Raw genomic sequence first — 27,300 nt, 5'->3', positions numbered from 1 at the left:
TGTGACCAACAAGCATATCTCTGTAGATCACACCAATCGCTGGGAAGGCGTCTCCAATTCCGAGATTAAATTCCTGCAGGCTGTTCGCAACGTCGTCGAGGCTTAGCTCTTGTTCGGTCAGTCTGCATGATGCATGTGTAGTTGCCCCCGCCCCTGTCAGCTGAATCTGCACACCTGTACTCGGGCGGTTCGGGGCTTATCTTGGATGTGCCATGCATGAAACTATTGCCTGACCGAAACCTCAATCTACTAAAAGGAAAGCCGATATCTCATGCGTTTTTGGATTTCAAGCCATCTTGAACCAAGGAGTAACTACACAATCTGAGTTTGTCTTGACATGGATCCTCTCACCATTACTACGGGCATCGTTACCCTGATGCAGGCCACTACGGCCATCATCTCATTATGCTACGACTTTCGGGCAGCTTTGGACGATATCCCGTGGTCACTGACGAGGCTGGTCGAAGAATTAAAAGGGCTACGTAACATACTGGAGGCCTTGGATGAGCTGGCTATGGGTTGGAACAGGGAATCAAGACCAACACATCAAGCGGCCTTGGAGACTTGTCTGAACCCAAACAGCGGGCCCCTTTGCATATGTCTAAGAGAGCTGAACGCCCTAGAGGCAACTTTAAAGCTCTCCGGTCTTGCAGGGGTGACAGGGAAAAGGAGGGTGGCTGCCATCAAGGTTATCAGCTGGCGGCTGAAGGACAAAGATGCCAAGGAGTGCCTGGATCGCATTGAGCGGTGCAAGAGTGCACTCAGCTTGGCGTTGGCCGGAGATGAAGCGTATGTTACGGGTGGTGGCCATCAAAACACCCACCCTACAGAGCAGCAGTGCTGACTCCACACAGCAAGATGACAATCAAGCTGCACGAACTCACATCGTCCGTCCGTGAAACGTCTCTGGAGATCGACCGCAAGTTAACAATCGTTGCCAACAAGGTCTTTCAGAGCGATTTTGGTAAGATAACGCATTTCCGTGTACCGTCTATGCGTACGAATATAGTCCACGCCCTGACTTGGCTAGATCACGAACACGAGGCTATATTGAATTGGCTCTCAAGCTGCGACCCGCAAGAAAACCACGAATCGGCCAACTCGATTCACTTGAAGGGCACCAACAGCTGGGTGTTCAACACCGCTGAGTTCCAGCAGTGGTACCGACAGGGAGATGTTCTCTGGATCAGCGGTTTCCGTATGCCTACCACTTTGTGTAACGGTTTACTCAGGTGCTAACATGTCGACCATTCAGCCGGAGCTGGGAAAACTATCCTTTTGTAAGACCTTTGCCCCCCGAAACATGTTACCATCCCATGTTTCTGACCACAACAGGTCGCGCATTGTCTCGAAGCTTCTTAACCAATGCCAGGAAGACAAGTCCCCCGAAGCAGTCGCATACTTTTATTGTGATTTCAGGAAGAAGGAGTTCCAGTGCGCCAGAAGCGTAGTTGGCTCCTTGATATCGCAACTGTGCTCGCATATGTATTTACCCGACGAGCTGGCACTTTCTTACAGAGATAGTCATGTAGGAGGAAGAAAGCAGCCCCCCACCTGGGAAGCTTTAAAGAACGCAGTGATCTGTTTCTCGAACGACCGAAGAATTCTGTTTCTCATCGATGCGTTGGACGAATGCGACCAAAGAGGCGACATCCTCGGATTCTTTTCTCGACTCCGCGAGAAGAAAATCCGATTCGGCGTTCTGATCACCAGCAGGAACGACGTCGATATCGAAGACGAACTTCAATCTGTCCCACACCTGCAATTAGAAGCGCGTCGAACAGAAGTCGACACCGACATCAAGCATTACATCGATCAACGAACTGAGACAGACCGCAACTTGAAGTGTCTGGCCGCAACCATCAAGGGCGAGATCAAAACGAGTCTTTATGAAAGAGCAGCTGGCATGTATGCTATATGATTTGCTACGGTGGCCATAGCTAACGTACTCAGGTTTCGTTGGGCTCAGTGTCAGCTTGACGTGCTCTCCCAACTCCGCACCACCAAAGCTATACGCAAGAATCTGGCCGAGTTGCCAAAGGGCTTGTTCCAAACCTACGAGCGGATCTTGAAGAAGCAGAACGCGGAGGACACGATACTCCTCAGAAAGATCTTGCTCTGGGTTGCCTTTGCAGCTCTCCCGTTGAAGATACGCGAGCTCCACGAAGCAATCGCGGTTGATACCGACATGACCAGATTGGAAGAAGTGGAGGAGTCCCGTCTCAACAATCCAAAAGACATCTTTGCCCTCGGAGGAAGTCTCCTTACCGTCTCGGAAAGCGGTGTTATTAAGCTGGCTCATTTGTCTGTGAAGGACTACCTCCTTTCTACCGAGATCAAGAACAACTCAGAAGTCTCGACGTTCGCAATGGACCTTATGGGGGCAAACGAGGAGCTCGCACGATGTTCCTTTGCTTACCTATCGTTGGACAGTCTAAGCGACGGCCCCTCTAGCACCCAAGACGACTGGGAACGTCGCCGGGCACAGCACCCTCTCATCAACTACGTCGCCAAAGCCTGGACCTATCACCTTCGAGCGGCGGCTCTCACCCCCCAGCTGCATCACACCCTCTCCGAGTTCTTCACGGCCGGGCCCAGGTTCATGTCGTGGATCCAGGTCTTGAACTCGAATTGGATCTTCCAGTGGGACGAGTACCCCCGGCACGCGACGCCGCTCTACTACGCCGCCTCGTTCGGGCTCAAGGAGATCGTCGAGGGGCTGGTGCGCGGCGGCGCCAACGTCGACGACGCCGGGAGCCGGTTCGGCGGCACGGCGCTGCACGGCGCCACGCTCCGGGAACACGTCGACATCATGCGCGTGCTCCTCCGGGCCGGCGCGGACCCCTCCAAGGCGGACAACAACCTAGTCACGCCATTGCATACTGCCGTCAGGATCGGCAATCCGGAAGTGCTGAAGCTGCTCCTGGACCACGGTGCGTCTAAAGAGGCAGCAGACAGCCTCGGCGAGACGCCTCGGAGTTGGGCGGAGAAGGCGGGACAGGTGGTGTCTCAGAAGCTGCTGGCGGGCGAGTTGCGGCAGCAAGTGGGCGAAGCGATCAAGTTAGAAAAGGGTGGTGGTGTTTACCAACGTCCAGTCGCTTCTTTCCCTGCATTAGCGGTCGCCCAGGGTCTTTCATTGCGTATTAACACATAGCTTGAGATCAGATTATCTACCAGTCCCCCCCTTCAACCCTTAATCAGCCAAAGCTTCTCGCCAAACTGGTTTTACACAACTCCTCGAGACCCGGGTCGCCACCCGCCTCTCGGGCCACGAGGTCGTACACGACCAGGATCCGCCAGACCCCCTTGAGATACTCCTTTAGAGCCTCCATGTCGGCCAGAACGTCCTTCGACCCCTCCTTCCACTCCAAGTCGCCCGCCTCGTCCACGCCCCGCGTGTGGAAGAACTCGCAATGCACCAAGTTCTGCGCATCGTCGTCGTACCGCCCCGTCACCGTGCTCAGCATATACCGGTAGCTCTGAAGGTCCATATAGACCCGACGGCCCGGCACCTCCTCGCCCGTCTCAGTCTTGACGGGATCGCACACCTCGGACCCCTGCTCCCGCAGGACGACGAGCAGGTTGAGGTAGAGGTACGTCCGGAGCGCCTCCTCGGCGATCCGGTTGACCGGATGCCGAATCCCAAGGACACCGTCCATAAATTCACGCAGCTTGATGTCCGGGTGGTTCGCCACGAGGAGCAACGACTCCATAATCTCCCCCTTGAGCTCCGCGCGATCCGCCGCAGCGCAGAGCGCAGGCGGCGCGCCCGCCGCCTCCATCATCAGGACCTTGACGGTTTCGCCGTGGTGGGTGTGGTCGCCGATGCCGCCGCACTCGGTCCACTTGGTGATGGGCTGCAGCTCTGCCCAGACGCGGCCCGGCCCGAGCGGCAGATCCGAGTGCTCGAGGACATGGTCGTCAAAGTAGCGCCGCTGCAGCTCGTCCGGGTACACCTTGCGGCCCCCGGGCTTGGTCCACTGCTCGGCGCGCGCGCGCAGCTCGGCTTGGGGTCGGAACTTGGCCCGTCCCGTCTCGGCGAACTCTTGGACGCGCTTGGCGAGGGCGCGGCAGAAGTACTCGATTTCCTTGCTTGCTTCTCCCTTTTCGGACCGGAAGATGTCTTTGCGTTGGGGGTGGTCGTGATAGGACATTTTGTACTTGAAGTGGGAGGCTAGGGTGTTCCATGGCAGTGCGTGTGCTTGGTGCGCCATTGTGATGTATCTCGGTGCGAAGTGTTGTATATGTAAAGTGTGTTGTTATTGCTCAGGTGAGCGTTCCAAGGGCTGATCGAACTGAGATGTAGAAAAAGGATGGCAGAAAGAAGGCTCGTGTAATTGAGCTGTACTGGTCTGAAGATATCACGCTTACGCCTCCTGTTTCATGAGTCCTCGCCTTGCCGCCGAATGACTCTAGTTTGTGGAGCCCGGACCCTCGGTTCAACGGCATGGTACAGGGATCATGACTCGAATGATACTACTTTGTCCAACCGCAACCGATCCTTGCCCGAATTAGATATTCAGATGGGACGAATACCTCGAAATACAACGTCGCTCTATCAAGTCTTCTCGTCCAGAATCGAGAAATGACGGGCAGATGCTGTATATATTCTCATGTAATTTCATGTCCAATCATGGCTCCTCGATCTTGAAACCACCCACTACACGTTTCTGAAAGAAGCCCTCAGGATCCCACTTCGAAGCCACCCGCCTCAACTGGGCAAGCCTATCTTGACCGTACGCCTGCATCACCCTCTCGTCGGGCTGCGCATAGTTAGGGAACACCCAGCGAGACCCCAGCCCTCGCTCCGACGCGACCCGGTCGACGTCGCGCAGAAACGCGTCCACCGGCGCGAAAGCCTCTGCGTCGTCCGTCGCATGGTACCAGTTGTGGCAGATCTCGACGATGACGAGGGGCCCGTCTTCGGGGCGGAGACCGAAGAAGTTGGCAGTGGCTTCGGTTCCGCCGCCGTCTTGGGCATTATGAGCGTTTCGCCGTCGCCGGGCGCAGGACGCTTCGATGACGCAGGCGGGGACTGGGAGGAAGGCGAGGGTGTTCATGAGACCGGCCGTGTGCCGCGTGCGGCGGACGAGGCCGTACCACATGTCGATGATGGTGTTGAGCAGGTCCAGATCGAGTTTGACTGAAATAGACTTGTAGGAGTTCCTACAATCGTGAGCGAGACAAGTCGTGAATGTAAAAAATCACATTAACAAGAGCATAAGAAGCAAGCTACTCACCTAGACCCGTCTTTCTTGGCCAAATCACCCACCTCCTTCGCATACGCGCCGTGCGTCACCTCGCGCGGCGTCGGCGTCCCCGGAATTCGGGTCCACGGAGCCACGAACTCGGATAGATTATCCCGACCGACGGCGCCCGTCGAGGATGACGACACGGCGATGATCTTGACGGGAACGTACGGGACATGTGTGATGGACCAAATGACGTGATCCACCACGGGCTCTGTCTGCCCCTCGGCGAGGGCGGCGTCGAACGGGCGGCGGCTCAGCTTGACCAGCGCCTCGAGCGTGGCCTGTCGCGCCGGCGTCAGATAAAACATGTAGGCGCACCGGAAATGCGCCGGGTGCGGGAAACATTCCATCTCCACCGCGGTGACGATGCCGAAATTGGTGGACCCACCGCGCAGGGCGTCCCAGAGGTCCTCCGTTTCGTCGTCACCCGAAGAAGAAGGGGATGCGCGCACGACCCGTCCCGAAGCCAACACCACCTCCCACGCCGTCACCAAATCGGCCCCGAAGCCACGCTGGTACGAGAAGAAGGAGATGCCGCCGCCGAGCAGGAACCCCACGACCCCGACCTGGCCCGCGCGCCCCCCGGCCGTCGTGAGCGGCGGCTCGTGCGCCTCGAGCGCCGCGTATACGTCGCTCCAGCGGTGGCCCGCCGCAATGCGCACGCGTCTGCCGTCATCCAGAATCTCGATGCCCCGGACGCCGCGCATGTCGATGGTGACGCCGCCCGCGGCCTTGGCGGCGCCGGCAAAGGTCGCGTGGCCCCCACCGCGGACGGCGAGGGTTACAGAGGGGGGCAGAGACCGCTTCAGGGCCTTGACGAGGGCCGATACCTCGGCGGTGGACGTGGGGCGCGCAACGGCCGCGGAGCGCACTTCGTTGGCCTGCGCGGTGTGGAAGCCTGTCTCGCTATCGGCGAACTCGGGCGAGCCCGGGAAATAAAGCAGATCATCGCAGCTCCTTCCCGACTCTCCCAGTTCTTCGGTCAGGCTTGTCCGTACCGTTTTCCGCCCATTCCGGTGGTGACGGCTGTGGTGGTAGACTTTTGGGCTGGGGTGTTTTGCTGAAGAACATGGTGTTGTCGAATGGGGGAATCGCGTAAAGGGAACCGTGAAGCGAAAAGTGCACCATGACTTCAATTTATCTATCTGCTGGTTCCAACCCCCATGGCGCCGGTCCCAGCTCAGCCGCAAATTTACGGGGCTGCCAGTGGCGATCGTTCAAATTACTTTGTCCGGGATCCCGGATCCTAGTCTGCTTACTACTGTTGTAGCGCTTATATCGTCGGCTTGCCGCCGCGCTTGCCAGACCTTGGCGTGATAGACTAGCCCGAACAAGACGCCATCTTGAACCAATTACCACATGGGCTGCATGGGGGTCTTTCTTCTGCGGCCAGCACCGACTGTTGCTGCTACGTCTGGGAAAGAGCCCCTATTACAAGCAAATTGTTGGTAAGCATATGAACATTTCAAGATCCTGCTATTGTACCGTCTGTAAGTTTCTGATTACATTGCTGGAAGCTTCAAAGGGCTTTTGATTCCCAGCTTTGGCTGTCGGGTCAGGCTAGAACTCGGATACGAGACGTGCATCGCGACAAATTAGTACTCTTTAAGTTGCCAATGTCACACCGTAAGGAGCGGATTGCCCATACAAGACTTCCAGCACAACGAACGTTTCTTAATCTCCTTTACCATGACCGTGACTCTGCATTACTCTCATATCCCCATATGGGTTCTCAGGCACAAGGACCATTGTCAATGCAGAATGGATTATATTGGTACACAATGTTCCCTTTATGCTATGATCAACCTTCTAACAGCTCTTCTCCCCATTAGTCCCGATGATTAAAATCATTCCAACCCCTCCTTCCTCCGCAGGCGCCTAGCCGCCCTTTCCTGCCGATCCTGGTTCTGCTTCTCCCGTTTCTCCTCCTGCTCCTTGGCCTGCTTCTCCTGTTTCTCCTCCTGCTCCTTGGCCTGCTCCTCCGGCTTCTTCGCCTCTTTCTTGGCGCGTTTCTTGGTGCGTTTCTTGGCGGTATCGGACTCCGTCTCGTCCCAAAAGCCGTCATCGTCCTCCTTGGACGCCCCCGCCTTTTGCTGCTTCTTCCTCTTCACCGGAACGGGCCGCTGCACCGTGCCGCCCGGCAAGGGGGCCTGGTAATACCCGGCCGAATACCCACTGCCCAGGGGCATCTCTTCGGTGCCGAGCTTGAAGGGGCTCAGGCGCGGGGACGACGGCTTGGGCGGCGGCGGCGGTACATTGTAGCTATACTGCTGCTGCAATCCTGGTTGCGCGTACGGCTGCAGTCCGGGAAGTCCCGCCTGCTGGCCCGGGACCGACTGCAGCCACCCGCGCAACTGCCATTCCCGGAGTCTCTGGTTGTTCTGGCAGTGCTGCTGCTGCAAGTGCGCCTCGACGACCTCGCAGGCCTTGATGCCCTCGTACTGCCGCTCGGTCAGGGGCCGGTAGCCGTCCATGACCTGGCACCAGGCGAGGTGGATGTAGTGCAGCTGGTGGCGCAGGTGGTAGGCGGGGCCCGGGTGCAGGCTCTTGAAGACGGCGGCCTCGCAGGCCCGGTTGGCGGCGTCGAGGACGTCGGCCATGAGGGCCCGCGCCCCCAGCATCTCGTCGACGGTGAACTGCCGGAACTTGGCCAGCAGCGCGTTCTGGATCCCCATCGTCATGCCCAGGTTCTCAGGCGGCACCTTGTCCCGGTAGAAGGCGACTTCTTCTTCCGTCTGCTGGAGCCCCCCGGGGTTGGCGGCGCTCGCTTGCGGAGCCGCGGCCGTCTCGTCTTCGGTCCCGTCAAAGGGGGTCGGCTCGGGCGGCTTGGGCAAGTCGTTATGAATCTGCAGAGGAGGTGAAAGTGATGATGCATTAGATCGAGCAAACAATATAGTACCCTCTCAGGTGCCGGGCAAACTTACACCGTCGATTTGTGCCAACTGGGGGCCGGTAAGAAGCGCTATACGCTGCTCCCTCGTCGATCCGATGGGGATGTGGAGCAGTCCTTCTGACAAGATCTCGTCCAGACGGGGTTGGAGGCTTGCTTCCCATTGAAGCCTGATGGATATTGTTAGTGTTATGTGCTTCCTGAAAGGGGGATGCCTCGGGGCAAGTAATGGGCTGACTTGAGAGACCGTAGAGAGAACCCCCATCCCCAACCTCGCATCTCGGCCGTGATGACACGCCAACGAACATCGCGCACCTTTCCCAGAGGCGAAGCCCGGCTGGGTTGCAGCATGCCCCGAAGGCAGATACTCCTCAGCAGATCGATCTCTGCTTCCGGGGACCAAAGGAGGGGATGCCTACCCGTAGCCGTATAAGCCATGGCGTGCTGTGGGATTGTAATCGGTGGTATAATGTATTCAACTAGATGGGAGTATTATATGCCTGCAACGGCGATTTCTGTGCGGAGGCACCTTTGGGAAGTAAAGTCGAACTATGTGCACTGAAAATGTTTACAGCAGATGCTCTACATCAAACGAAACAGCGGCAGACAGGTGGTGGCTGAGAGAAGCGCCGTGCCGTACATGAAACACCGATAGGGAACAAAGACGTGTTGTTCCCGGGTGTTCCAGTACTGGACGCATTCATTTGAGACAAGATACACGTGCAGACAAAGGCGCCAAGCAGGTCTGACTCGGGGCATGATCAGAATTGCTGTCTTTGTTTGGATCTAAGACAAAGATTGTCTGCCAAAACACTAACTCCAAGCCAATCAGTTCCTTGGGTAAGCAAACATACCATCTATTTTTTACGCATCTGATAGTGTCATACTGGCTAAAGTTTACTTGGCCGACACTGATGGACGATGCAACCTGCATGGCTATTGCAATTGCGTATCCATCAGCCTTATGCCGTCTCAAGCAACTTGATAGTGACACAAGATTAAATTAGTTTTTCAGTTCGACTTTTAATACATTGGTTAATAATGGTTTTTGGTGTTCACTGCTAGTGCTGTTCAAACGCATCCCATCAGTGTGTATCTCACTTCGCGATTCAGGGGTAACCTGAAAACCCAAATAAGTTGTACTTCAGATGCAGTTATGACAGGAAAGTACACTGAAGGGGCTCAGGCAATATGCAATAAACCAGACTGAGTAATCTAGATGTCTCAACTCGCTGGCAATCCCGACGTCCTCTGATCACGGATGCACAGTTGGCTTCGACAACGACATAATCGCACACAGAGGACATGTTTTTCTTCTCTGCACCGATAACAGCCCACAAAGTCCCATTGCGATGATATTTTCCCATTCAATAACACTGCTAAACTGGTACAAAGATATGCACTCGCAATTCCCGAGCAGACTGACCAGATACGCATCCTAGTGCTGGAAGCTGTAAACGATGAAGAAGAGTCATTTTGCGGTGGTTTAGAGGTCCACTGCCCCAGGGATGCCAAGTCAGTAACGAATTGTACTATTTAGGCATTATGGCAATCGTCACCACTCTTCGACGACTACTGTGCGTATTTTTATTGTTTGGCCAAGGAAGGGGGCATGCATTACACGAACCATTGCGCAATGAAAAAGGGGTTTCCACTCGGAATGTGAGTGCATCTATGTGATTGAACCCTGCACAACTTGTCACTAGAAGTCGAATACGAAACTACAACCTCGCGACTTGAATATGTCGGAATGGCATCTCCCTTTTCCCTATCGACCTGAGGAGAGGCTGGGATCCAACCGCTCGATCGTTACAACATGCAATATCTTGCTTGCATACATTTCCCAATCTTGAACCGTATATCCATCGTGGATTGCTAGAATCACGATACTAAACACAGTCAAATACAGCAGGGCGTCGCAGTACGGCAGCCCCTGTGTTATATAAACAACCGGTCAGCTATACCCCAAGGCTTGGTAACCCCCTGACGGAAAGGGAATGATAGTAATCCTGTTTCCTCGAAATTATGACTTGATTATATTCAATGTATCCTTACAGTACCCGAAGCTTCTCAAGAACATACGATATTCGTTCAATGGAATCTGGTTAGCGACCCATAGCCTATACTTTTCACGTACTTTACAGCCAATCCCTCCAGGAGAGCACACATGCAGTTGATAGCCAAAACCGGAAAGGATGACATGGGTATCCTTTTACGAAGTGACTACTTGGTACCTCTGCACCTTACCTCGTATGTTAAATAAGTGTTTGTCACCAACCCGGATTCTCCAGGTTGTGAGGATTCTATTACGAACAGAGATACATATTATGATGCTATCAAGCAAGTCAAATTGCGTGCGAGCCAAAGTGTCACAACAATCCCAATCAGGCCACCTACCGTTCAATATCTACATAATTACTATAAGTCTTATCCCAGGACCGGAGACAGACATGGTGATCAACCCCAAGTGGTCTGACTTTTCCGCATCGTCCAAGGACCAAGGACCTGGTCAGGCGGTTTGACCATCGTTCACACGTCAATGGCACAAGGACCGTCACCACCCCGAACGAACCCCCGTCGAAGCCAAGCAAGCCACCACAAGCTACAGCACCACCACCTGTGTACACGCCCCTATATCCAAACCTCCCGTCTATACCAAGCTGTATTATTTCGTACCCTTGGGCAATTATTATCTCCACCAGCCAGCCGGCCCTGCCACCTCTTCCTCGACGTGGCCAGTCCGCAACTCCCCTGACAACAAAGGGGGGGGGCTACTCACCACCTGACTCAGCCTCTTCCCTGATAAGCCCCTGAATTCTTCACCTCGGTCTAGCATCGCCCGTCTCTTCTGTCCTTCTGGCGATCCCTCTCAAAAAGATCCGCTAGCCGCGCTAGCCTCTCCTTAAAGCCCCCCCCTCTGATAGACACCTGTGCATAGACCTGTCAAGTACGTAGACCGAGTCCTACGCTACGAAACCAGCACAAGCTTGGTTCCCGGGAGCCTGGTCCGGTAGGCCATGTTCGGGCACCCCGAAAAAAAAGAGCAGAGTACACCTAATAGGCCTCCCCGGGGACAACGACCCGGGTAGGAGGGGGAAAAAGAGGACGCAAGATTGATCGACCAGCCCGCACGTACCGCCTCCTGTCGCCGGCCCAGCTGCACATACATATGTATAAGCCTCCAACCCCACCATCGTGCCACCTGTCATCCGCATTTGGGCCGAGCAAAGGAGAATAGGCGCGTTTAACGGTTCATCCCTCCACTAACGGTCAGCTGTCAAACTTGCCAACCCAGGTTTCTGGGTCAAAAGTCGCCTCGCAGGCTCCATCCCCGACCCCTCTTCGTGTCGGCACACGGGCCACAATGCCAGCTGGCATACCGAGGCTTCATATGAAAAGGGAATGACCGCAATATCACCACAAGGTGCCGACCGAGAGACAGGCTCGTCTCACCGTACCACGTTGCCCTCCACCTGCAAACTAATGCATGTCTTAAAAAAGCCTCTTATAGCACATATCTTGGCAAAGGGGTCCGTCCATGTGGTGGCGTAATCATACGAAGGGGACAGGCCGGAGGCAGTGAAGCAGGTAGCCTTTGAAAAGCCTCGTCATGTCTCAGCTCCGGAAACGGCAGAAAAGGTATTGCAGGCATTGCCGTCACCGCTTCGTTGTTGTTATCGTTTCGTCTGATATGCCCGTCCCTTGCCCTATTAATGTTTCAGAGATTGGTTTCGAAACACGGAGCAGAACACGGAGAGCCAAGCAAAGACACCCAACTGGCCAGTGCACACGCTCCTGTTTTGCGCCAATAACGCGATTAGCTATACTTATCATGGCTCTGGTATACCTTATCGCGACAGCCGGCATTATCAGGTTTTGACGGCGTGCACGGACTCTGTGCACGCGCCTTGATCCTCTATATCTGGTCGTGATATCATAAGCTTCCTCTTATTGCGTTGCGTTAAACGAAGAATGAGAGGGTGACAACGGAGCATGTGTCGCAAGAAATGTTCCGATGCGACGCAGCCAAGGCCAAAGGTCCAAACGCAGTGCTGACCTCTATTCATCATTCTCACTTTGTGACAATGGCGACCGGGCCCCGCTCAACGGCCAACCCATGGGCCGGATTGCAGATGGCGCCATGCAAACACAACAGAACAATGTTACGAAAGGCACGGGAAAGAAGCGCGCAATAGAATAGACCTAGGGACAGTTCGCTCCGATCGATGCAAGAAAGGCAGCCTGACGGTACCAGTCGGAGGGGGAAAACAGTGCGCCGGTCAATCGAGGAAACCGACAGTAAATGCCATAGTTGGCAGCTATATCAGAAGAACCAACGCATCAACACTGTTAATTCCATTTGAAGCCGCAGCCACTCATGAAAGAGAGCGCGAGTGACTCGATCGTCTGCGTGTCTCGTCACATATCGCATCTTGGCACATCGCTTTCATTCGGAGATTTATCAACACTCTCGGCTCTTCTTAATCGACAGCGGCAGAGAGTGAGAGGGAGACAGGCGAGTGACGATACGCTGGGCCGATAAGACGGCAGATGGGATGGGATGGGATGGGATGGTGACATACGCGGTTGTCACGCCAAGACATGCTTGGTGTGCTGCAAATAGTGGCATGTAGCAGCCGCTGGCAAGCTTTAGCGAAGGCAATATTGTCTTGCTCTTCGGTGCCTTGGCTGTACCAATTGGCCTGCGAAATCCTCTATTGGGCGTAACCGAGTCACAAGTAACCTCGCTTACACATTCGCAATAGAGACGAATGAACAAGGTCACACTGGACACACTAGAGTGATGTCAGGTAACGGCATGCGGTCGGTAGGTCCGTTTCCCGAGATGACTATCGAATCCGGATTCCATGGTTGTCCCAATTTCACTAGGAATCAATAGAAGCAAAAGAGGGTGGGTGTGTGATGAAAGGCGCGTCGTTGCATCGAGCACAACAAGGTGACAGCTACGTGCGTACTGTACGATTGACCTTGACCTTGTTGCTTGCAACTTGCTGCCAGGCTCTGGACGCGGCTGGTGCGGCGCTTCTCGGCCTCGCCCCGGTCCTGTTGAGATCTTGGGAAAAAGCGGCATCTGACGTGCGTGGTAATGCCCAAATGCGGTCGTCAGATGGGTATGGTAAAGTTTTGCGCATGCGTGCAGAACAGGGAGGCCAAGGTGGCACGTTCAGCGGGATTATGATGGACGAATGGGAACCACTGGGATATTTCTGACCAGAGACCAAGAGACCAAATTGCTAGAGAGAATTGACGAGTTCCCGAGGTACGCAGGTTTGCGAGTGAAGATAACGTAGCATTGCGAGTGGAGTTGGCGCCTTTTTTTTTCTGCGTTACACTGCAACGGCGCGGCGCGTCCAATCCATAGTTCCGACTACCTAATGTTAGCCCATTGAGTACTCAAAAGCTGTCTCGACAGCCAATACGAAAAACTGGTTCGAAATGACTCGGCATTTCCATGGCAAGCTGCACAATACGACAATGGCCCGGACCGGTTTGACATCCCACTGTTCAGTGTCGTGTCGAAGCTGTCGACAGAGTTGCCCACCCGACTCTCGTGCTGAATGCGGCTGAGGCAATCAACGTCACCGAGTAAGTGGGGCGGAAGAAACATGGGTTTTGCGAGTCGGCAAGGTCAAGACAGGTGAGACCTCGTCGGGCTGGTGTGCGGAGATGAATGGACAGCGATGAGCTCCTTGACGTGACGTGAGACTTCCTCGGTAGACGTAGACAGGGTCAGGGTGTAGCGTAGGGCTACCAAGTACGTGTGTCTCGAGGTGGTCTCGTCGTGTGCGCGTGCGCTTTCTGGAAGCGTTGTTAGAATGCGTCAATCATCCATCCTGTACGACCGTGCTGGGCGTCTGGGGCCCGCAATTGGGCTTTTGACAGACACAATAGTGCCTACCTTATAGTCTTCAAGCGTGCCGGGAAAAGAAACCCTGAAGGCTTAATACGGACGATCCATGGTTGCAAGATATCAGGATACAACTGCCAGGGACCCCCAACGGGCTTAGTGGCACGTCATTACGTCCACGCCCTTCCGAAGCGAGCAGCGGTAAGTAACGGGTTTGCGGGCGATCATTGGAAACCTTGGGCCCTACTGAGATCATCCCAAACTTCTGTCCTGTCAACCCTCTTTTCCGCGCTGATCATATGTATAGGACGGGTCGTTATAGGGCTGGGGTTAGGGTAGCATCTGCCATAACGAGTGTCGGAGATAATGTCTGAAAATGGCAAGCGCCCGTTGGGCGGATCGACGCGAACATGGCAGGTCGCACCCATTCTGGGACCCCGTACTTGCAAGCCTCGAGGTGTACAACAACACTGTCCATATTTGCACAGGACGAGAGAGACAGGGCTATGCGGCGCGTCGAGTTCGAGCTGTACAGAAATGAAACCTCGCGTGGGGAACAAACGTCCCGGAGAGCCTTCCGTCGACCAATTGTACACCGAGGATCCGCCTGCGATGCAGCTTTGACAGCTGCGACACGCGACACCGAGGTCTAGTTGTGCCTCAGAAGGGGTAGATGACTGTGCACCTAGATATTGCACAGTACTATACAGGGCCGATCCCAGCTGGGGAATGGCTGGTTGATAGAACATACGTAGACGTATACTTCTGCTGCCACTAGCATGGTGTTTTCTGGCTTGCACGGCTGTAGACCGTGATGCTAAGGTAATAAAAGACCCAGGGATGTCACTAGCCCTCTCTACCGCCCCCACAACCAAAACCTTACCACACCGAATCCTGGATAAGGTTGAATGACAGAGGGTCATCGGCAGTAGGAAGTGGCGTCGATAGTGGGTTGATAGATTTCCCAGCATCTGGGTCGACCTGCACAGGCAGGCCCTGGAGGCTTTGGGGCTGAGTTCAAGGACGTGCGAGAAATCGAACCTCACCCGAAAACTATCATAGACATGGGATGCGTCAAATACCGGAGCCGTGCCGGGGAATGATCCAACTGTCGCTCCGAAATTGGACAGTGTAACCCAATACTCTGGTCAAGTTTGGTTTGTGGTTGGTAGGCAATGATATTCGACCGGGCTTGGTGATTGAAGTCGTGGTGACAGACTCAGGGGGCTTTGTGCCATCCGACGATGCGAAACGTCCAATTGCATGGGTCAAGCTTGGTGCAGACATCTGCAACAGGGTCTTCTGCCTCGTTTGGCTACTGTGTGTGGAGCCCAGATGCCATTCGAGGTTCCGTAAACGATCTTCACCCCGATGGGAGGATAGATAGCATCCTCTCACCTCGGCTGTTGTATTCAAGTTGGACATGTCCGAAAATAGCTCCCGATGATGCTTCTCGGGGAGCCACACTCCCACACCTACACAGAGCAACGGCTGTTCCGATGCTCCAGAGGCCAAGCTTGACCATTGGGTTTCATTATTACTTGACAATGGTAGTGGCGTAGGAAGATGGCCAATCTCATATCCACATACATTAGATATGTACACCGTAATGCTACGTCAGACTTCGCACTCGCCCGGGCATCCCTGCACCTGGAGCTCCAGCCACCAGAAAACTCGGTCGACGGGCGAAACTGCCTATCGTATGAAAGCCACAGTTAGCCTGGGGAATTAACTCGGAGACAATGTGCGGATATGATCATCAACAGGCAACCTGGTTTGTCGCCAGGCTGTGCCCCCGTCAAAAGACTGGGCGACTGGCCACGGAGCACATGAGGATCCGCCCCCTGGCACCCTCTTCTGAAGGACCTGTGCTTTCATTACCTTGTTAGCATGAATGATCGCTGCTGGCTTCAGTCAACAGTGTCGTGTCGATCTCGCCAACCCGCACTTCGACACGAGATGAGCGGCCGTTGGGTGGATCGCTGTCCGGGTTCAGGGAACTTGCCCGAGCATGGACTCCAACGACACCAGTCGAACATCAGACGACGACTGTCGACGACGGGGAATCCCAGGACTAGATCGGCCTCGATGTAAAACCCGGTTTCCACCATTATTTGTGCGTATTGACTATCGAGCCCTGCAGGTGTGGCACCGGGGTGTGAGCAGAGCGATGGCTTATCTGCGTGGCAAGACGTCAGGTTCTGTAGACGGATCGCCTTCCCCTAGTCAAAAAACCGTTTTGGTAGACAGACATGCCCATCCACAAAGTTGGCTTCTTTGGTTCCAAGGGATCACATGGCTTGCGTGTTCGGCGAGCCAGTGTACCCAAGGAGATTGGTACCTGAAAGGTAAAATGATTCGATGTCCCTACACGCGGAATGCCTCATTGGTTCGAGAGCTAGTCCCGTTGCCAGCAAATACTGCAACTGTCTTCATTTGGGGCAATCTCTTCCACATCACCGTGGCCCCCCCGGTGGATCTTTAGGGAGACGAACCCTACGTCCGCGAATAAGTTCATCTGATACGATGAACTGCGGGGACGCCTTGACAAAGCGGCTAATCACAGATGGTGTAGTAGTACGTAACATCAGATGCAGGCTTCGGTGCTAAGGTGCGCTGGTACCGGATGGTTGGGGGTTGGGTTCGTGTTTCCTTGCACCCAAGCAAGGTGCTAATGCATCCAGAGACACGGACACACCCCATATAATGCAGCTACTGGGCACCATGTGTCGTCAGCACCGCAATTATCGGTGTTTGATACCAATCCCCTGACCGTGTGCGTACAGATGAGTCCGCAGCAAGGTACGAGGTTGGGCATGAAGAGGCAATTCTCGAATGACGTGTCGTGGTGCTCGATCTGTATGATTCTCTGACTGTATTGCATCGATGTTGTAGGGGAGAGACGCTTGGTCTAGTTCGTGGTAGCCAAGTCTGCAGTTCCGCTTGCAGAGTGTTGGCGAAGATCGAGTCTTAGTGGCTAAGGGGCGTGCGCCAAAAACACCCCGATGTTGTATGGAAATCCAGAAAAGAAACGTTCATACCAAGCCCGAGACATGAATGTAGTAGTCGGCACTTTTTTGTTTTGTTTTGATCGAAGGTAACGTAGGTAGGGACTGATGGGCGTGTAACCGAAGAACGACAGATCTTGGACTTAGAGTTGGTGGATTCCGGGCGCTGGAAGGAGTCTGACGGGTAAAGGTGTCTTTCTATCTCCTCGCAATGCACTTGGCAGTGTGTGATTAGTACAGCCCTGCGGCTGCCCTGGCTGTCACCTTGTTCATATTGACTTCCCGTGCTACATACCTGGACGGGGAAGGAACCACGCTTTCTCAGCATAACAATAGGAGAGTTTTTGGCAAGTATACTGAATTAGGGGGGCTGTACTGAAAGAAATAAGAAATTTGATGTCATTCTTGTTAACAGCATGAATGAGAACAATTGCGAAGTGATTCCAGGTCGGATGCTGTATGTAGGAGGTACCTACCTACTCACTCAACTAATTCCTGACAAATCTTGGAGTCTGTCATGGAAAACTGGCAGGTAGTACCTACCTCCTAGCATCAACCTTAACCACAACTGATCTTGGTACACTAAGGCAGGTTTCCCGCCTGTATTCCAAAATCCCAACGTTGGAGGCAACAAACGCCTTAACGTACCTTCCATTCACATTACATGGATGGTTTAATGCTTGAAGTCCTGGCGCTAGGTTGGATCTAGACCCTTTTCATGAGATCCTGCTTACTTGCCTGCTTGCAGGTACCTGATTCTGTCGACACTAGATACCTACCAGGTATGCACGCAAAATGCAGGTATATGTAGCTGTCATCCAAACCCTTTCAAGACAACCCAATGCATTAGAGATACATTTCAAGCCTTGCATATACTGATACCTCATATTTGCTTACCTATATTTACTTGGATCCTTGAATGAAGCAGCAGACATATGCAATGCTGCCTATACCCTCGCTTCCTGCTTCTATTATCCATCTCGGCGTTTTAATTTGGTAGAAAGGCTCATGATTAATGCAGTGATGCTGTATTTCTATCTATATCGTATGTCTAGCGGTCCAATCCAACCCGTGTTCTTCTTCCTTGATCACGGCGCCAAGCCGCTATTATTACTATTGCTGTAAGGCCGTGTTTCTTTTTTGGTGGGTGAGAAGAGACTTGGGATGTGAAGGACAAGGCCTAGGAGCCGGTTTAGTTGGGACAAGTCAAGAATGAAGTCCCGGGTATCATGTCCAAGAAAGCTTTTTCCCCCTCCAATTCCGCGCAAAAACAAAGTAAAAAGCATATATCCACCGTCCGCACAGTCACCGCGACTGCTATGTTGTTGGGAAACCATGATCCTCCAACACTCTTTGAACGCCAGCACATACTCCTGTGTCCATGCAAAGCCCGAATAATGCCCGATACTTTTGCGTACAAAAGAGATCCTGGTCCGCCTTGTTTGGTCTGGGTCCAACGAATCTCGAAACAGTAAGGAAAATGACAAAGCCCAGCCAGCAGCCCCAGAGCCCGTCGGCGGCCGCCCTGCGAGTAGGATAATTATAACTATAATTGTACCCAGGGGTAGACATAACAAATGTGCAGAAACAGTAGAAAACAACGCAATGGGAGTAGTTTGCGTATCGGGCACGGCCAATGCTCAAGCGCCTTGGCTGTACTTCTGGTCGGCGAGATGACCAGAAAAGCCGGATCCGTTGAAAGATCCAGTTTCCGGCATGCTGGTTCCTAGTGGCGTCCGCATTCCGGAGAGCCCGTGTCTCGAATCGTTGTCCGTTACTCCAGCGCTACTGTAGGGCCCGGGGTGAGACATGAAGTCGTTTCCTGTAGCATAGCCTGGCTGTTGCGAACCACTGCCCGGGTACCCTGAGCCGGCGCCGATGGTGTACGCATTATCGATGGGTGATCCGGTACTAGATGTCGGCGTGTCGGTGGGGAGGCCTCCTACACGTGGCGATGTGCTAGAGTCATGGGGGCTCGAGGACTGCAGACCCTGCTGTGAGGTCGTGTCCATCGGGGGTAGGCCGTGGGGAGAGGGATTCGGCATGGCAAAGGTGAAATTCGAGCTCTGTGGCGAGAACTGGGATTGTCCGGGGAAACCACCGAAGTTGAAGGGCGACATGCTAGGTGATCGGCCCCCCGGGAACTGAGGCGTCAGGGGTCCGTTATACAGTGGCTGCACTCGTTGTGGGCCAGGGGGCCCCATAGGCTGTTGGCTGTCGCGGAAGGCTACCTGCATGGGGTTTCCCATGTGGGGACCACTGTGAGTGGCATATGTCGGACTCGAAGTCATACCTCCGTGAGGAAGTGAATATGGCGGCGCAGTTGCGTGGAGAGTCGGGGGGAAGTTGGCGTATGAGGTGGCTCCCGTGATCGGCGAAGGGGAAGGATTGCTGTATCCTGTGGAGGACGTTCTCTGCCTCTTTGCAGATCCTGTATCGGAAATCATGCTATCATAAGGCACGTCCTCCTGTACGTCGCCTTTCAAATGCCTGGCGACGTCGTGGTTTCGCTTCTTCACTGTGACCTGCCGCGAATCCTTGCGTAACCGGATCCTAACACCCTGGTCGCTAAAGGATCGAGTCATGAATGTCGATTCGGCCATGCCCGGAAAAGTGCGCGCGGTGTGGACTTGGAAGGGTTTCGAATGGATGTTGCAGATCGTAATCCAGCTGCCGTCGAACCCGGCAGTCTCGATGCGATTTTCGCTCCGGTTTTCCTCCATGGTCATCAATGTGAACCGGATTCGATACCAACCCTCTTTCTTGACTGTGAGGTCGGGGAAGATGAAAAAGCCACTGTCGCGATTGTCTGTGTCTTTTAACCGGTGAAGCGAGGAGACTGTCGAGCCAGCCATATATGCGCCAATCGTTTTAGACTCTTCGTCTCTGGTATCTCTGTCGCCGCCATCTTTGGGGGTCGTTTTGCCAGACGGCACCAGTTCGAGGAACGCAATCAAAATTAGGTAAGGGTCTATCATCATCAGTTAGCTGGATGCTTTGCCCTGCAACAGGAGGGGAAATCGACATACTTTGCAGGAACAAGCGATTCCGATCTTGATCCACGGGGACAACCAATTCCACAATCGGGGGCGGGTCGATCGGCTTCTTGTCTGTAAAGTGATGTTAGCATGCCATGTAGGAAGACTCCGAGTTGATTAGAGGAATCTTACCTTTTTCTTTTCCGAGGGCAACCTTTCCCCGTTCAGGCTCTTGCCTCACTTCAAGATGGTATCCAGAATACAGGGGTGGACTAAGAAAAGCACATGTTAGCTCGGAATCAGCAAGTTCAAAGGGATTTACTTACCTGGATGGAAGGGTCTGGTGGTCCATAACGGATCCAAGTTGTGTATATGAAGGGGCCGGCGGCATCTGGGCCCATTGGGTCGGGTATTGGTTGTTGTCCATCTTACGTCTTGTCGACGAAGGTAGAATGACACCACTGGTACGCGAACCAGCTGGTCTCTTGGTCTGCTATAATCGTACTGCGTCTTTGTACCAGACTAGGTATCGAGCTGTAGCTGGCTAGAGTGTGCAAGTAGCTGCAGCGAAGACTGACTTCAAGTCAGTTAGCGTGCCGTTGCGCAGATGAGTTTGGGTGAAGGCGTTTGGTAGAACGGAAAGATCTTGGTCGAAACGAAGAAATAAAAAAGAATGAAGTGGCATGAGGAAAGATGGTACCTTTGTACTTCGTGGTTCAAAAGGAAAAAACCCGGAACACAGCTTTAGTGGTAAAAGCTTAAGCTGCGTCTATCTCCGATCTATCTCCACGTGCAATGAGCCCCAGTTCGAATCAATCAGGTCTCCGTGGACGCGGAAGTGGTCCCTCTGTGCAGCGTGGAAGACGTGATAGGGTGGATGGCGATAACCGCGAGGTTAATTCAGCCGCAAAGCCAGGGAGAAACCCACGCTTTCCAGATCAGAATCGAACTCTAATCTTAAGAGAAAAGAAAAGACCAGCGTGAAAAGCTGTCTCCGGTCGTGCCCTAAAGGAACAGTCCACAGGTCAGAACCGATGAATAGGAAGGCAAAGAGTTGATGCGAGCCGAGGGATGGAGGCCCCGTCGTTGTTGCAACAGATGTCAGAGAAGAAAGACTCGACTCACTGGTTTCGATGTTGTTTGAGGTCCAAGAAGGTGCGAACTTGTCCTGGTGCCTTTTCCCCACTTGCCAAATGCAATGCTCAATGAGCCGAGTACCTAAGAAAGGTGTGTAGGCAGACAGATCAGGCAGTTTGGAAAGAGAATGGTGTGTTTGCGACTTTCAACTCTGGAGCTTCAACTGCCAGGCCTCCAACTCGAATATCCAACACGATCTTCCTCCGAGTCGATAAATGAGCGTGGTGTAGGACTGGCAAGAATGCAGCCGACAATGTCCGGTCGTTCCAAAATCAATCCAACTCTTAACAGTCTCCAAGATCTTCTCGAACTTGTAACCATTCAGACACACCCAGCAACGGTTATGCGCCCACAGATCTTAGACTGGTGATGGTGTTGACCTTGGCCAGTTCGATGAAGTGGCCCGCGGGTTGAACACTTGCTCGGTGGTGCTAACCACTGACAGATGGTCTTGGTAGATGGTGGCAGCCCAAGGATGCCTGGCTGTCCCAGATCCAACTTCGCGAGAGTACCAGGTGGTGAAAAGAGTGTATAGCGAGCGAATCAATGACTCCGCGGCGCAAGAGCAAGGTTCGAGATGCTTGGTGGTAAGAGGTACTGAGAAGATACAGCGCTCTGGTTTTGGGAAAGGCCAGGATGTGTCGAGGGGCAATGAGGATTGCGGTACGAGGAAGTGATCGAGTTAACCGTGGTCCAGGTATCCTTGGGGTTGAAGTCAAGTCTTTGCTACTATATGAAGTAGACAGGTGATAGACTTTGGATAGACCGTGGGAGGATTGGACGTAAAGTACCAAAGGTGAAGCTGGCAGAAAAGCGTACGCTCCCCGGCGCAAGACAGAGGAGGTTGCAAATGACGAAGGAATTGAGTTGATTGCCGACAGGGGGGTGTGCCGCGTTGAGAAGCAGCGGTGGAGTGTGGGCAGAAAGTAGAGCACGGAATGTGACAATCGTGGATCCGATGGGCTCCTGTTCACCAAATACGTAGACTAGGTCGAACAGGACTGCGACAGGTACACTCGGTGAGAGGGAGTGAGAGAGAGAGAGAGGAGAGGAAGGGGAGGAGGGACCTTGTGGCGTGGATACTGTGGATGGGGGTGTGGGCGTATAATTGCGAATCGAGTCGAGTTGACAGAGTCAAGTGAGTCGAGCCCAGTGTGGGGAGTGCTTCCGGCCTTGAACTGCTCGTAAAGGCTAGGCTGGATGTAGGCGGGAGCTGTCAGTGGCTAAGAGTAAAGACTGACCCTGAACTGGACATGCCGCGAAGGCTTGATAGCGGGTTCGATGATCCAGTACTTATAACGGATTTGCATATGATGGTCGCCTGTCCAGGAGGAGTGTGGGGTTGACCATTGGGATGAGATTCGGGAGATTTAGACTGGGGCTAGGGTGTCGATGATTTCCCTGGATCATTGGATGCAACTGTACTTGGGGGGGCCGTTGCACTATCTCTTGTCCCCGTAAGTAATAATGGAGTGGTCTGCTCACTGTGATAGTCGCTAATTTAGGAACGAAAAGAGAGGACACTGAGGAAGGGCTAGAGAGCTGTCAGTGAGCGCCATCACCGCAGTATTGATGAAGCGCCCCCCACTGCTCTTTTACGTGGGGGAACGAACCACCGGAGGGGATGTCAGTTCATCAAATAAGGAGGGTCTTCTTGTACTTACACACCAGTTCGTCAGCAGCGTCTACCTGAGGGCTTGGTGGATAGCACTTAGCCCTGGGGCGACGGTCTGGTCTACCGTCTCGTACACTGCCGCAAGTCTCAATGACCGGTGGTGGCGACGGTACTAACGTAGCTCCCGTGGATTAGGTAGTCAACGGCGAACATCAAATGAGGACAGCAACCGTCAAACGGCGTGAACCTTGTCAATAACCTCCTTCGAGAAGAGTTCCACGACCAAGCATGGGCCGTTTCTTCTGGAAGACCTATCTATGTCCGCTTATTACGACCACAGATGACCGTCCTGGGGATACGACCGTTACGCTTGTGATGTGCGCTAGCGGATGACTAAGTGGCTACAGACTCCGAGATGGAATGGAGAGCAATGGCGGTGGTGGTGTGTTCGTTCGTGGCTGATGGGTGGTCCGCGATGGACCAATGCGGAATTGCGCTTTGGAAAACAGACCAAGAGCACTCACTCGCTTGAAAGCGAGAAAGAGAGAAGGGGTGAGAGACGAAGATTGCCACAGCGCCTTCAGGAGCTTGCTTTGGGGGTGGATTCGACAGAGAAAGAGAGCGAGAGAGAGTCGCGCGGTTTGTTAAGAGATGGATCCGGTACAGCGCGGGAGTCTGTCTCTGCTGGAGGTGAACAGGTCAAGAGGTACGCATGTATCCAAAGTGACTATCAGCAAAAGGCAATAATCCAGTCATGAAGATCTACAAGCTGGGGAAGTATTCCGGGCATGGATCCGGGACCAGCACGAAGGTCGCTGTACCTCGAGAGCCAGACGAAGTCCCACAGTATTGCAACCTAGGGCAGGGAGGGAGACGAGGCCGATGGGTGCAGGAAGCGCATCTACTGTATACAACAACATGCCTGCGAGAGAGATGGAATAGTACCGATACTTTAGCAGCTAGCATCGCATCCAACGTCAATACTTGGAGGTATGGTACTCGACATTGGCGACCGGGGGGCCATTTCTTTGCGAATCAGGACAGCAGGGGGGGCCTGTAGCTCTTGATGCGTGTGCAGGGGCTGAGAAAATCAACAGGGCCTGCCTGGCTCATTTGTCTGTGCGGATAACGGGGATTGGTGAAGCCGCAGTTGTGCTGTTGCCGCAAGGCTCAGACCACCTTTACCCAGGTTAATCTGCCAAAAAAGACCCCATGGACCATGAGACACGTACAAGCAGGCAATGGAATCAGAATTGTATTGTGTCGACGTGCCGAGCCCGCACCTTTGCGTCGAGTCAATCGTGAGTCGAGACCGACCATTCCAGCTAGCCGAGAGCTGAGCTCCGGTGTTGCTTCAGGAGCCTGTAGGCAGCTGGGTGAGAGATATCAAACGCGTCGGTTGGCGACGAGCAGGTGCGCGTTGACATGCTCGAGACGAGATTAAACAGGATGTGAAGTACATACATGCAAACGGGCATTAATGCAAGGCTAGAAAGCTACCAGAAAACCTTATTACTTCCAATACTTGCCTGCTTGCCTCACACATCCATGGTTCAGTCTCGTGCTGTGCAGCAGGTACCTACCTACCTACGTCTATGCTCGTTCGTAATACATGACCCGTCAAGGGCCCTTTCCCGTCAGTTATTCAAGCATAAAAACAGAACCCCGCAGACCCGAATGCACAGACATTCCGGCATGTTCGACCAACCAACAAGCAATGCGAAACGAAACGCATGACGGACTGGCAACCAGGTCCTCCAGACAAACAGCATCGCTCATCTCATCGGTAGCTGAAGTCCTCTTGACTGTTGCCAGCAGGCCTGGAATGAAGTCACAGTTACAGACAACACACACGACCTACTCGGCGAAAGCCTCGTAAGGCCCCAAAAGAGATAGCAAAGACGCCGCCCCACTGATGTCGAAGACGATACCACGTAGCAATTACAGGTAGTGGACTATGTGTGTACTAAACCACCTGGCCTTCACAGTTGTATTCGCAGTAGCGTACAATTCGATACCATAATAGCAAAAAGTCCAATCTGTGCATTGGTGGGGTGCTTCCTAAAATTGTGCCTAACATGGACAAGGACCTGGAGTTCTAACGGACGACTTGAAGTCGCTAAGCGCGGTCAAAGATGCCCGCCTGCCCGCCCCGGCTCGTCGCCTTTTGACCGCTACTGGCAGGCGGGATGCCCCCATCCATGTAACCTGCACCGGGTTCAATTATCTACTGCTGGTCGGCATCGGATGTTGTTGATCCTATCTGCTCATCCAGCATTGGGAGCAGCCGCATGCAGATACCGCAGTCGGGGGAGAGAGCCCAAGTGCGCGTGTCTAAAATTGGCACTGGCGTGCAGCACCTCCAGTCTGGAAGCGGTGCCGAGAGGCTAGAGGACGTCAAGCCGACCGGGATGTCCTGGAAATTGTCCGCCCGCCTAGTGTCAATTGAGTGGCCCCTGGAAGGCCTGATGATCAAAATTCAGCACCGAGTCCTTTCCCCTTCTGTTCTCTTCCTCTTCGTTTTCTGCATGCATCCTCATGTTCACCCTGTTCACTGACGACATGACGACATTCATGGCATGCCACGGCATTTCGTGGTGCTCGATCGCTGCAAATGCGACGTAGACCTCAGCATCGAGCCTTGGGAAGGATCTCCGGTCCTTCATCACATAGGTCAGCAGATAATGTCGTACCAGACTGACGATCTCCTGCATCGTCGTCATCAACTGGACCATGGTCCTCTTGGTTGTCGTCTTTGGCTGGACAATGAAAGGGTGCCGGCTAAAAGAAAGTTCAAATCAAAGTTGCTTTTGATGGGATGACAGCTCGGGGCCAGCTCGGCAGACAGGCCGATGTTCTAGAGTGGGTTTAGAAGCTTCTGTTGCTCTCCCGTCCCATTTTCAATCTTAATGACGGCTAAGGTACACCTGCCAACCTTGTCCCCCCTCCAAGACATCACATCACTTCACGCAGGTAGGCAGGGATGCGCAGGAGGAAGGAAGAGAACAAGAGAAACCCAAAAGAAAAATCCAGCAGTAAACCTGTCACCGCATGTTCCGTTTGCTCACACGCACTGCGTTGCTTTGGATTCTTCGCGATGTACGTTGAGTCGCAGCCTTCTGGTTTCTCTTTGCGTCGTTTTCTACAGTATTGCCTGCGATGACCCGCTCCCAATCCGGCCAATAAATTCCCCTTGGGGTTTGACACGACTTGGCAGCAGGCGAGACGAAACAAGGGCCAACCTGTATGATGATCATTTGGGCGGGGGTGTTCGGCGGCAGGCGCTGTGGGCTGCCTGTGCGATCAAGGGTCTATCCTGTAAGCTAGCTGCGTGGTGCCCCGAACCAGCCTGCATTTCTTGCTGCAGCCCAATTACTTCCGCCAGCACCTACCCTGCTGCGTGCTTCGAGTTTACGTGCGAGCCTGGTTAACTCTGCCGCTCAACGGGAACTTTCGTACATAGCTTGAAATGTATCCTACTGAAGGTAGTATTGCCTCTAACCACGATTGACCTTAACGGCGCCTACGTGGGAGGCTAGAGATAAATACATGATGTGCGTAGGTATTGAGACCAACAGAGCGAGATGGTAACGGGTGTTCTGACAGTGAGGCATCAGTGAGCTGTATTGAAGGTGATGATACTAGGTAAACAACCATGCTTCTCGAGCTAGTATTGAGAAGTATTTCAAATCAACATGTAGCCACGGAATACACACTACTTGGTAGGTATCTTGGTTGCTCGCCGGTCACATCGCAATCGAGGATCTAGCATCGGGGCATTACAGTCAAAATGGACGGGCGGCCGGCCAAGCCAAGTCCAACTTGTCTATTTTAATTTATGTTCTACAGTCGAATCTTGGTTCTCTTGCCTAATTGACATGTAGCATCGATGATGCATTGATTTGATCGTCCCTCTCCCACACACACACACACAGACGGCATCGTCCAAGTCTTGCGACAGTCCCATTAAGCAAGCAGAGCGGCATGGACCTGAACGTTACACCACACGACTCGTCTGCTCCAGCACCAATCCATGATCTTACTTACACTTACCTACAGTCTGTTGAGTTGGGCTGAGATATTCAGTACTGGTAGGGATGCTCGAGTCAGATGAGTCATGTTTCCCCTTCGCTCTTGACACGCCCAACTCTTCATTTTACATCTGGCCACCTGCAAACAGAAAACCAGTTCGTGGTGCATCGTCTCTAACCATATTGAGTAAAAGCAACAGGCGTTGAGATGAAGAGGCGCCACAGTAGCTGCCTAGCGTGTCCAGCATTAAACAGGCAAAGCCGGCAGTTGTGTGTGCCGCCTGGCCGATTGCGGCACATGTAACAACTGATGCAAGCGAGAAAATTCAAGGCATTAGATATTTCACTCGCCCAACAAGAGTAACTCAGACATGCACACAGATTACCGCCTAGGTATCGACTAAACTAAATGCCTACCTATGTACATACATACTTACCTAGTCGACGAGCGTGGAGGAACCGTCCAGATGTGCACCTGGTTCAGGGACTTGCTGCATATGCGGGATGTAAGTCCCGAGCG

General features: G+C 53.5%; 6 protein-coding genes across 6 annotated transcripts; 2 read left to right on the top strand and 4 right to left on the bottom strand.

Moving 5' to 3' along the window:
* Positions 1-337: 337 nt before the first annotated feature.
* PG985_002289 (uncharacterized protein) lies at positions 338-3,154 on the top strand (the record flags this gene model as incomplete). Its single annotated transcript, XM_066822058.1, has 6 exons — positions 338-789; positions 855-964; positions 1,031-1,198; positions 1,256-1,280; positions 1,336-1,908; positions 1,954-3,154. The coding sequence occupies 6 exons, from the start codon at positions 338-340 to the stop codon at positions 3,152-3,154; spliced, it is 2,529 nt and encodes an 842-aa protein (XP_066689490.1).
* A 43-nt stretch (positions 3,155-3,197) lies between these two features.
* Positions 3,198-4,214, bottom strand: PG985_002288 (uncharacterized protein; the record flags this gene model as incomplete). The annotated part of the gene is made up of 1 exon (XM_066822057.1): positions 3,198-4,214. The coding sequence occupies one exon, from the start codon at positions 4,212-4,214 to the stop codon at positions 3,198-3,200; it is 1,017 nt and encodes a 338-aa protein (XP_066689489.1).
* Positions 4,215-4,631: 417 nt separating this feature from the next.
* PG985_002287 (uncharacterized protein) lies at positions 4,632-6,323 on the bottom strand (the record flags this gene model as incomplete). The annotated part of the gene is made up of 4 exons (XM_066822056.1): positions 4,632-5,166; positions 5,241-5,662; positions 6,038-6,228; positions 6,251-6,323. The coding sequence occupies 4 exons, from the start codon at positions 6,321-6,323 to the stop codon at positions 4,632-4,634; spliced, it is 1,221 nt and encodes a 406-aa protein (XP_066689488.1).
* A 618-nt stretch (positions 6,324-6,941) lies between these two features.
* PG985_002286 (uncharacterized protein) lies at positions 6,942-8,113 on the top strand (the record flags this gene model as incomplete). The annotated part of the gene is made up of 2 exons (XM_066822055.1): positions 6,942-6,947; positions 7,127-8,113. The coding sequence occupies 2 exons, from the start codon at positions 6,942-6,944 to the stop codon at positions 8,111-8,113; spliced, it is 993 nt and encodes a 330-aa protein (XP_066689487.1).
* A 10,546-nt stretch (positions 8,114-18,659) lies between these two features.
* Positions 18,660-20,424, bottom strand: PG985_002285 (uncharacterized protein; the record flags this gene model as incomplete). The annotated part of the gene is made up of 4 exons (XM_066822054.1): positions 18,660-19,990; positions 20,049-20,129; positions 20,190-20,269; positions 20,324-20,424. The coding sequence occupies 4 exons, from the start codon at positions 20,422-20,424 to the stop codon at positions 18,660-18,662; spliced, it is 1,593 nt and encodes a 530-aa protein (XP_066689486.1).
* A 4,766-nt stretch (positions 20,425-25,190) lies between these two features.
* PG985_002284 (uncharacterized protein) lies at positions 25,191-25,484 on the bottom strand (the record flags this gene model as incomplete). The annotated part of the gene is made up of 1 exon (XM_066822053.1): positions 25,191-25,484. The coding sequence occupies one exon, from the start codon at positions 25,482-25,484 to the stop codon at positions 25,191-25,193; it is 294 nt and encodes a 97-aa protein (XP_066689485.1).
* Positions 25,485-27,300: the final 1,816 nt, after the last annotated feature.

This window comes from Apiospora marii, assembly GCF_038362585.1.
Source record: "Apiospora marii strain CBS 49790 chromosome Unknown utg000002l_segment0_segment0, whole genome shotgun sequence".
NCBI classification, from domain to species: domain Eukaryota; kingdom Fungi; phylum Ascomycota; class Sordariomycetes; order Amphisphaeriales; family Apiosporaceae; genus Apiospora; species Apiospora marii.
The sequence above is the reverse complement of the archived record's forward strand: the minus strand, read 5'-3'. Positions and strand labels throughout refer to the sequence as shown.